Source organism: Python bivittatus, unplaced genomic scaffold (genome assembly GCF_059951505.1).
Source record: "Python bivittatus isolate LINGU-HERP-01145 unplaced genomic scaffold, Pbiv_v1 ctg000580_np1212, whole genome shotgun sequence".
NCBI classification, from domain to species: domain Eukaryota; kingdom Metazoa; phylum Chordata; class Lepidosauria; order Squamata; family Pythonidae; genus Python; species Python bivittatus.
This window is the reverse complement of record NW_028277087.1, coordinates 29146381-29157922: the sequence shown is the minus strand read 5'-3', so window position 1 is coordinate 29157922 and position 11542 is coordinate 29146381. Positions and strand designations below refer to the sequence as shown.

At 38.3% G+C, this 11542-nt stretch overlaps 1 protein-coding gene across 2 annotated transcripts in view; it reads right to left on the bottom strand.

The window, feature by feature from the left end:
- Positions 1-47: 47 nt before the first annotated feature.
- The window catches only part of CCDC85C (coiled-coil domain containing 85C), a 186755-nt gene continuing 175260 nt past the window's right edge, over positions 48-11542 (bottom strand). For both annotated transcript variants that reach the window (XM_088149860.1, XM_088149861.1), the window contains 2 exons: positions 9763-9861; positions 48-5471 (listed from right to left, as the gene is read on the bottom strand). In XM_088149860.1, the coding sequence (XP_088005986.1) occupies positions 5382-5471; positions 9763-9861 (189 nt within the window). In that variant the 3' untranslated portion in view covers positions 48-5381. The remainder of the gene's footprint in view (positions 5472-9762; positions 9862-11542) is intronic.

Below are 11542 nucleotides of genomic sequence, written 5' to 3'. Positions count from 1 at the left end.
GTTAAAATATACAGTATAATGAATGAAAAATCACAGTTTAACTAAAATTGTAACTTTATGCTGATTTCTAAGCATTTTAATATTTTTCAACTTCCCAAAAATACAGTAATGTCACAGCTCCCTTACAAAGAATGTATTTTATTATCTTCAATGGAATGCATACACTACCACAATCCCTTAATTTTTACTAAAATATTTCAAATGAAGATTTTACACACTTAAAAAGTCTTTATATTTTCACCCTCCCTGCCACAAAAGCAGTGCTTCAGTAAAAGGTATAAATGTGTGCTAAGATCTAAAGACATTGCTTATATACTGTACATGAGCACAGGTGCTAATTTACTTTTTCCAATCATATATAGAAAATATGGCAGGGTTATAAGATCACAGGTTTAACAGAAATCATAATTTCATACTTATTTCCAAAAGCAGCACAAATAGACTCTTTCCCCACATTATGAAAAATATACAATTTTATCACTTTGCAGTCATGCACTTTGTTTGAAAAAAAATCAGTAGTACTTTTTTCTCTATTCCAGTTTCTAAAAAGGTAAAAGGTCACTTTAAAACACTTTCTTTTTAATTGCTATCTTTTGGGTAAACATTTGCCTTTTAAAACAAGATTATGCTCTTTTATCAAAAAGGGCAGAGTGCACCTGGAATTTGTCCAATTGCAATATGCTTTTTCCCCAAGAAAAGCAACCAATTGCTTAAAAATAGAGTAGGAGGAAGAGGAAGAACCAAACAACAGGAATTTTGTTCTGAAGTTTTAGACTGTTCGGTATAGACTGAATGCATCTGCATTTTAGGAGTATACAATGTTGGACTTTATTAATGATCATTATTAGATGGAGGTGGGAAAATGAACATTACTACTCCAGCATTGTATTTCAACTTATGTTTCCTTCTATATTAATATTCAGTGTGCAATTTTTTTAAATTTTTTTTTGCTTTGAGATCACTGAAGTTTAGCGTATCAGTCATATACTATAAAACAGCCTTCCCCAAGACCGTTGGTTTCCCTGGGGATGATGGAAATTTTAATGTAACTCATCTGGAAGGTGCAGCAGGTTAGGAAGTTATACTGTAAAGTGAATCATTGTCCAAGGAAAACAATTTTAGCTTATTTCAAGCTAAATATAAAATAGCAATTAAAAAAATAAACATAGCACTGCATCTGTAGATTCTACAATTTATAACTTGCATATATTTGGAAGTACTTTGCATTTTCATCTACAAAAATTTTGCTAATACCATCATGGAGTTACAAATCTGGAGGACTTTGCAATTTATTCATGTTATTTGTATGGGTCTAGTTCCACAAACATGTAATTTTCACTTTAGTATTACTAAATACTGGGCACCTTTCATTTTATTTTGGCATGTTGGATTAATTTCTATGCCTCAGCTTGGTTTTGATTTCCCCATTGTGTTCAAAGTATCTGAATTTGCTTTTGAAATAAATTACAGATTTTTTTCTTCAGCTTTTAGGTTCCTCAGCTGATCACTGGATTGCATAAAAGTAAAGTCCACTAAAATAGACAGATTGGGCTGAAATAGATTTATGCCTGTAACATACCTAAGTACTCAAAGCTGCCCAGCACCAATGAGTAGGGGGGCATACATGTTTAATAATTGTTGTTGTTATGGTTGGTCCCATAGTCAGCCAGATGTCTACACTGGATTTGGCATTTTTATCCACCTATCAAGTCCTTCCCAAGGTCCTGGGATAGGCAGATGTGGTTTGATGGTATTATTATTTTCTCATGTGGATTGTACCTGCATCTCATAATCATATTGGAAGCAGTGCAAGGAATGTGCAGGAGGAACTGCAATGGGAACAGAGAGAATAAAACACTCCAGCACCTAAGAATCTCTACTATCCCTTTTCATTTTATGCCGTTCCTCTATGGAACTCAAAGCAACATACAGTACATGAAGCTCCCAAGAAAGACTTCCAGGCAGGTACCAATCACGTATGCATTCAGACCAAGTCTTGGTTTTGGCATAATGTGAATTATGAACCCAACTATTGAGATATATAAACCATGATTTACTGCTTCACATGTGTGAAGCCAGACTATTACAGTTTATTCAATAAACTTGTTTCAGAACATTAATTCTCCTTACTACTTAAAAACACTTGGTTATTTTGGGGGGCCTGTCCCAGCCATCATTAAAATGATTCAACAAACAGATTAATCAAACCAAGTCAATGTAAATCTTAAAATACTGGAATGAACTCACAAAAGATATAGAAGAATGGCAGGGAAGAAGGAGAAACTGATGGCCAACTAAGTAATAATAGGATAAATAAAATCCGAACAGTTGTGAGACAGCAAAGTGTTCCAGTACTAAACTTATGAAAGAGATTTTGTTATACATGATGAATACACTCAACTTGATTTCTGACAGACTTATTTTTGCAATTAGTTGTGGCATTTCTGAAAATATCAGCTAAATTTGCTCAATCAACAGCACTGGGGACACTAGAATGGCCACTATAGGAAATAACATTATTTAGTCTCAGCTCTTAGAAATCCAGCTGCTTTTAATTCAGCTAGATGATGTTTTATGTATTTAGCATCATGCGCTAACTTCAATTACTTATACATGGAGAAGGAAGAATATGCGAGCATTGATTTCTAAAGCATGAACTTCTTAAAATGAATTGACTGCAGTAACTATTGGAAGACTGGTGGGCAAAAGAACCTAGAGCAGATATATTTTATACACTGCCTTTGTTTACCAGTGTTTGCTGCAGTAATCAATTTAGAGCAAGAAGGAGCCATGTATACAAGCATGTAGTAGGTACATGCATGGGATGCACACCTCATTGTATTTTTGTGACATAGGACCACCCTTATTCCCAAGCATTTGGCTACTTAGATCATTTCATTGCATTTTAGAAGACAAATATAATTTTTATGCTGCAAGCCCAACTATTAGTTGTTTGGACCACTCCTGATCTTCCTCTGAACGGTTCTTTCAATAGCCCACCCAGATTCCCTGATAACCACATTTATATTAATTATAGATCCTTGCAAACTTGAGCTTTTCAAAATCAAAGTTTGTATTTTAAATCACTTAGAGAACAGGGAGGTTTCACTGATACTTTTGCCTATAATAAGACAAAATGAGAAAAATGAGCTCACACCTTGCTCCTTGGAGTACCGAGTGACTCCAGATCATATATAACTTCCAAAGCAGCTCAATATCTAGTTATAGGATGGACTTGCAAAATCAAAAAGGCAGCACAACCAAGACAATGGTCAGATAAAAGAAATCTGAATCTGGGGCAGAAATGTAATTTGAGAAACCATCTCAGACAGGACCCTCCCTAGTTCTCACAAAGATAAAGAGGGAAGGGGGAAATGTATTCAGCTTTGCAAGACTCTGTTATTGTAACCTTATAATAAAATTAGTATTGGCATCCATAATTTTGGTTTCCTAGTCTGATCTACCTTGAAGGGTTGACACAGACAGAATGAGACTGAGAAGAAAAGTATATAGTCTTTCCGAAAGAGGGTTACTTGAGAGATTGAAACTTTTGAGTAGTGGACTATCTAGGTGAGTTCTTAATAAAAAATGTTCAAAATAAAGAGCATCCAGTAGAAATAGGTCTGACTAAATGAACCATAATAAAAAATCTACGAAACCAGGTTGCTGAAGGTAAAGTTGTGGTATTTTCAAATGCATTGCACATTTCTGCATATGGAGCATTTATCCTACAGATTTCTCCTTGTCAAAGTGATCTTACACAACTGGGATCTAGTGGCCAGTTAGGTGTTGCACTATACAGTTTTAGGAAATTTACAATTATCTGATAAAATGAGATTGGAAAAAGTGATCACAGTTCAAAATAGAGAAAAATTGATTTGGTTGATTAGCAGCAGCATTTCTCACAACAATCACTTTGTGATGTAACTTAACTGGTTCTTCCTCTACATACTTTTCCAAATACTGTAACCAGTTCTATAAATTCTCCCACTTATTTCCATGATACCATGTCAATATTACTTTACATAAGGGACCATGTGTGTTTTTTTTAAATTTAATATAATAATATTAAAAAGACATGGGCAAAAACAGACATTGCAGGAACTGTCTTAATGTGTTATATTTTTCTAATGTGGAGTTAAGGTCAAAATAAGCAAAATCACAACAGTGGAACAATCCTCCCATGTATACTGGAGGGTAATGCAAAGGAATGAAGGGTTGGTGTATCTTTAGCAACAGTGTGAAGACTTGTAGAGAACAGGTTGCTCAGTCAAGTGCCACTCTACCTACCGCCTCGGGGAGTAACTTATCCAAGAACAGGCCAAAATCTATAACTGGTATTGACGAGGCTCATGTGCTCCTAATAATTGTGTAGAAAAATTGTCAATGCCAATTACAGATTTTGCCCCATATGAGCTCACTTCTCTTTCTCCTCTTCACTGCTCATTTACTTATTTCTGTGGAGTCTATTTGTATCCTCTCCTAGAAAGGATGAGGTATGCAGAAATGGTCATTTCTTTCTACTCTTCCTCCCAATGAGAGGTAAGTAGGCAGAGGCAGCAAAGAGGAAGAGCAGTGAGACCACAAAGGTGTAGGGCAAATGATGCTGAACAACAGCTCTAGGCCTGAGGTCTGCTATTAATACAGTATCACCCAAACTGCATCACTAAAAACTGGTGACCCACCAAATTGAAGGCAGCCTAGCAATTATATATTATGGACTGTCAAGTTCTTGAAAATCTAGAATGCATTGCTAGGTTATTCAAAGCTTAGTAGGATAAAAGTTGTATCACATTTGTCCTTCAAAAAAAAAAATCCAACCCTACAGTCTCTGACAGAACTTCTCTCAACAGACTTAAACAATGACTAATTTAGGTACTGGTGTATTCCTTTGTATTTTCTAAAATCTTACTACAGAGAAGCCTTTGTCAGACAAGTGCCCTACAGCTGCCTCCCATAATTTCTAGTCAGCATGCTGGGGTTGGTGGGAGTTGCTGCCAGATTGAGGAAGACTGCTTTGGGCAGCCACTACTGCCATGCAATTCCATGAGTAGGCTAAAATAAGGCGGTGGAACTGCTCAGAGTTCTTTTCTGATACTCTCTCTAGAAATTATTGGGGGTCAAGTATGTATCTATGACCATATAGGAAAGTGGGGATTTCATTACAATACAAATGACAGAGATTGGCCAGAAGGGTAGTCATTAACCCACGTATCATTGTTCTGGATCAGGACAGCCCATAAGCTAGGCCTTTAGCTGCCTTATTTACACTATCAACACAGTTATAGGAAATGTGGGGAAAGGATAATGCTGGCAGCCAGAAGCAGGGAAGTTCCTGTGCCTCTGATACTTTTCACTTCCAGTCTTGCAGCTTGAGATGCTTATAAAGGACCCTTGAACTGGTTTCCTGAAAGATGTTGCCTGATCGATGGTTTGGAGCTTGCTGCATCACCTAGTTTTCGCCAGACAACCTAAGAACAAGGAGAAAGAAAAAGTGCAATTTGTAAACAGGAATCAGGCTTTCCAGAAATAGAGCTGCTGGGAAAACCTGCAGCTCTTGAGTTCTGATAATGCCTTCTTGTTACACTAGGAGGCATCCAGATCCCAACATAACCTTAGTCCTCAGTTTTAAAGTGTTGATCTTGTTAAAGGGTCCTAGCATTGGATGTGTCTTAATTAGGGACCAAATTAGGCAAATTTGATTTGGCACCATATCAGTAAATTAAGCTAAGTTGAGTTCAGTGTTAGCTCAGTTGCTATCAAAATTGTAAAGATCATGTTCCCTTTATCAAATGTTAGTACCAAAAAATGGTGGCAAAACATGACATGCATCTGTGATATTTCATTTTCTTGCATTATAAATCCCTGAATAGTTAAAAGAACACAGCAGTTTTAGGGCTGACTCTAGGGTTTTGTGGTGATGGTGGTTTGAAAAAACCTGTTTAGCAATTCCTCTCCAGGAGAAAGCCTTGATTCTGGCCAGCAAAAACACGATCCTTTGGACGGCTGCAATACTATTAACTGTACTGTCTGGGCAGCAACTTCCAACTACTTTTTACTATGCACAGTGTTACTGACATTGTCTCTGAGTCAGATGACTCAGAAGCAAGGAGCTTTATCTGTATAAATGCCATCTTCAGGAATTGGGAAGCAATCAAGTTCCTGAGGCTGACACCTCCAGCAATCATCCAGAACAGGCGCAGGGCAAAACTGATGCTGGACGCCCTGATTGTGAGCAACCACACAGTCCAAGAATGTGTTGCAAATTCTGGCTCCTCAAGAAGCAACCCCTTAACATTTGCGTGGCTCCTTGAGAAGCAAAAGCAGCAAGGGCCTTAATTGGGCCTTACCCGCACCAGGCTATGCCAACGCAAGAGCCAGCAACCGGCTGTTCCATTAGGAATCACTCCACTCTCAGCACCATGCTTTCATGTCTCTGGATCCCATATGCTACCCAAGCCTCCACTTCTCGACCTCAGACTGGCTGACTACCTTTCTGTGATGTGTGGACTTTTGGACTGCTCTTGGGCTATGCTTACCCATGCTTTGCCTTGGACTCTCACAGGCAAGACTTTCCTGATTAGCATTACTAGTGTGCGCAAGCATTTGCATGTTCCAGAGCTCTGCCTGCTGAAGCCTGTAAACATTTACAAACTTGAAAGTAAAACAGCTCACAACCCAACTCCACGTATGTGCTCAGCCTGAAAAAAGTACAATTACAGCATCATCAAAAACTTTGGAGGACCTCACAGAAGCTAGTGGTTAGCAAAGCATTTCCATGGTGTGCGTGTGCCTCCAGATAGCAGCCTTGAGACTCCAGACTTAAATAAAAATTATACTGATACTGGGTGAGATCTGCACACTGCACATTGTGTGATATTTTTGTGCTCCTCCTTGAAATCTTGCAGGAGTTTGAATTATCTCATTTAGGTGCTTGTACAGATATCCTCACAAACCAGCAGTCATCCCTGAAACATAGGTTGGGCACCATGTGGTCCAAAGCTCTGTTGGGCATTTTAAACATCCCTAGGCTCCAGAAGCATCTAGCTAGACCGTGTTCCTATGCTCAGTAAGTCTATTCCAAAAGACAATAAACAAGGAAGTGTTGGCAGCATTCTTGCCAAATAGTTTATCATTACAACTTTCAAATAACATATTTGTTTTAAAGAAGTTGAGCAAAATAAATTTGTTAAGGTGTGGCACATTCCACCTATTTGAAAAGATAGTCAGTTTTGGTGGTTGTATCAGTAAAGCATTCTGCAGCTCTTCATATCCTGAAGGGGGTTAAATACAGTACTTGCAATAGCTAATATAGTGCATTGCTTTTGAAAACCACTTTAGTTTAATGGAAGAATCTCAAAGAATTTTCCTGGGAACTGTCTTTGAATATATTTTGACCTGTAGGGCAAGAAACAAACAGTGTCTTTTTTTTTTTTTTACACTGCATGCTTAAAGAAAAACATGGCTTTTTTGTACATTGTTTTTGCTCCTGGCTCTGTGCCATGACACTGACATTCCACAAAGCTAAAGTGTTCACATCCTACAAGTGTTAGTCATTTCCCTATCAACAGTGTCTTGTTTTCTTTAATTCCTGTAGGACAGGAGGGATTTCAACCATAATGGTTTCTATGGGTGACCACAAGCATTGTGTGATTATGCCATTTGAATTTTCTGAAAAGCACACCCACAATACAGTAGTTGACAAGAATGGGTACAACCTAGGTAACTTACATTAAATCCTGCCCACGCTTCCTCAGGATTGGACACAGTGGGGCTTATTTCCAAATCAAGATGCACAGAACTGAGCACATAGCTACAATCCTATGCACTTCATCTAGGAACAAGTTGCAATTTTTTTCCAGCAAGGCCTGAAATTGTGGCCATCCCTTGAAAAGAGTGTATGTGTGCATGTCTGTTTTAAAACAGACTCATTTGCCCTTTTCTTAATAGAAAAAGTGCTGTTATCGTTTTTACATTTTACAAGCAAATTTGATATATGCATGATTTTGGAGCACTAAGGATTTATTTGGATTACAGTGCAAAATCTTAGTCTATAGAGCACACACAGACCCCTATCCATTCTGGATGGGCACAATGAAGCATGCACCCTTTCAGCACAGCAGGGTATGAGTGCATTCTCTATACATACACGCTACAGTTTGGGTCCATCTATGTACCCTCCTTGCACTGGCTCCAAAATGCGCTATTTACATTTGCAGATGATGTATCTTCACAAATACCCGTCATCTTAGGGCCAGCCTACTGTTGAAGCAGGTTAAAGCCAGGAATGGGGTGCTCATCATTGCAAAAGAGAAGAAAGCCATCTCCGTGTTAACATTCAATGTTGCATGGAGGAGTGGCTGCTCCTGCTTTGGCTGTTAGAGAAAACAGCCTTGTCTGGCAGCTGAAATTTATTTCTCTCCCTGGCTCTGGTAGCCCCCACCATTGTACAGGGACAGCTACTTTGCCAGCCTCATTTCTGAGGTGCAGCAAAATGAATGCAGTGGGGCAGCAGTTTCCCAAGGGATGGGCCTTCCTCTTGCTTCAAGGTTGGGAAGAAGGTACATTGCAGGAATGTGAGGAAAGTCCAAAGAAACAAGGAGCTGCCCTGTTGCCTGTTCTCTTTGTCCCCAGTTTTACACAGTGAGACCTGTGATGTAGGCTTTCCCAAACCCTAATTGCAACAGCCAGGTGAAGCACCCTCCCACCCACCCACACTCCCACTCACTCCCACCAAGCAACGTCTACTGATGCTACCTATCTGGTTGCTAGAAAGAAAGCAGACACATGGGAAGAATGTCAACACACAGGAAAGGCAGACATTGGATGAATCATGGCAAAAGGTGCTTGCCCTGTTTTGAAACTGTCAGCAAAACTACTTGGGTGTAAGCCGCTTCTTTTACAGAAAGGAATGGAAAGTGGGGGATGTGGCACTCCACCCCAGAGGGTACAGCAGGCAGCCTCTGTCTCTGCTGCAAAGTGTACTCTCCCAGAAACCATGTGTTGGAGCACCTGTCCCCTGGGACCTGGTGTGCTTCTGACCATTGGTGACATGGTCTTGTTTCATAGTTTTTGTTTACATAATTTAGTATGTTTCTTGGAGATGGAGACAGAGATGGCTTAGACAGAGTCAAATGCGAGTAGGGCATAATAAGATGGATGTTTCTTCTCCCTCTCTCTCTCTCTTTAAAATCCCATTTTTCTTCTTATGCTACTAATTTTTACTCTCTTTCTGTTTTTTCAACTTTTACCTTCCCCTTTTTTCTTTCTGGTTCTTTATTTTCTACCTCACTTTCTTTCTCAGATCTCCTTTTTTCCTTTCTCTCCAGGAGGCTGCTGTGAAAGAGACCATTTGTGCTTGTCAGGTATAAAAACTGATCATTTCCAAATATTTCTCCTTTTGTATCTATTATCAATTCAGGCTTCAATCCTATGCAACATTCCCATTGGGCTCCCTCTAAATGTGTTGACCAAGAATTATGGGAGTTGTTGTCCAATGCAGCTAGAAAGCACTAGTTTGGAGAAAGCTGGTATACAACCTTACTTGAGAATTAGTGCCACTGAACTCGGTAGGATTTCCTTGATTAGATATATAGGACTGCACTGTCACTTGCTTTGTAAACTATTTTTTCTTCAGATTGTGAAGACAGCAATCAAATAAGTCTGAACAGACAGAACAGATCCTACAAGATATTGGACAGCATGAACACAACTGGAAGTGAACAGCTAACATGTGAAAGACTATGAAAATGGATTCATTACATTGCACATTTCACGAACAATTGCTTTCTCCTTTTCACTCAGGTCTTCTTCATAGTTTTCTTGTATCTGCCTGTCCAAATTTTCATGGACTTCAAGGACCTACAGACAAACACAGTGGAGATGAAATTATAAAATATGTCACATCGTGAATCATTACAGCCTACACAGAGCAAAATCTCAGAACACGCACAGAGATAAAGATAGAAAAAGAAAGAGAAGGGATCAAAACTGAAAAAATTACAATGCACCAATAAAATATTATGGAATACTATCCAAGTCTTTCATTCATAGGCAGCTCTAAACTTAAATTAGTGGTTGGCATGGTAGGAGATCCAGGAAAGTATGTAATTGATTTTTAACATTACATAAACACGTACACATCAAACACATCCTCACTGGATCTTACTGATATAGCTATGACATTATCTAGTTCCCAACACTGAAAAAAACAATACAACAGATGAGATCTCAAGCTGTGCTGATAATGAACTAGGAAGACCAGTGGTTTAATTCAGTTCCTATATTGCTCCAGCTGAAAATTATTTCAGTGCAAATTAATAAAGAAAGTTCTCTATCACTATATAAAGATTTGGAAAATACTACAGTGTGGGGGTTCACTCTGGAATAGCTACAGCTTGGTAGTAGAGCCCATACATTCACCACATTCTTTTCTAGGAAGACATCTCTGAACCCAAGAGAGCTATCAGTCAGTCCAGCACAGCCCTCCTCAGCCTGGTGATCCTCATTTGTATTAGGATCAGAATTTCCACAATCTGGAGAGAAGGTTGGAAAAGGCCAATGTAGACAGTTCTAAGCTTGATGGCAAAAAGCAGTTGTCTATGTTTTAATACTCAAATCATTTTCTCAAGGAGAATTGTAATCACTTGTGAATGGAAACTTTCACAAGTTTGATGAAAACCTCACACTCTTCTACTGGCTTAGATCCAAAGTATACTTCCATGAAGGAAAGGAGAGAAATAATATTCATCAATTTCCCCTGAAGCGCAAACTCCTATTATTCCTGAAATTCCACCAATGGATTGCAAGAGAAGGATGTCCCATGAAAGGAAACTTGCCAGGTGCTTGTCTTGCCAGCAGAAACAAATTCCATTTTCTGGGTGCTACATACATATACATATACATATACGGAATAATAATGTTTCTGCAATCTTTGTTATACCAATCCTATTATTATAAACCTATTTACTCAATTTTTAAAATTATTTTTATTGAAGAATTTTATATAATTGTAAAAATGATACAAATTTAAGAAAAAGAGAAAAGAATAAAGAAAAGTGGTGAATAGGTAAAGAAAAGGAAAAGAAGAAAAGGAAAAAGCAGCAGCTTTTGATCTTCTTTACAGCAGCAAAAAATACATTTATCATTTGTCCTCCCTCTTTAAGGTTACATCATGATTCCCTTCTTTCCATATTTTACCCTTTCTAATCATCAAATCCATAAAGCACCAGTTCATTTTTTTCCATTTTCAGCAAAAAGACCATAAAGGGTTTCCAGTCACTAATAAATGTACTTAGGAAGACAAGGAACCATTTCTGCAAATTCTGTCATCTTCACCAACCATTCCTCCATCCAAATCTTTCCATCTTTGTGTATATAATAATTTTGCTGCAATCCATGAGTTTTTTCTAGTTGACTGTCCATAAGTCCCAACAAAAAAAATCTGGTTTCAGCTGAATGCTAATCTTTAAAATTCACGATGTGTATTTGGACCCAGAAATTTCTAGCTTTTTTACAAGTCTACCATGCATGATAAAATGAC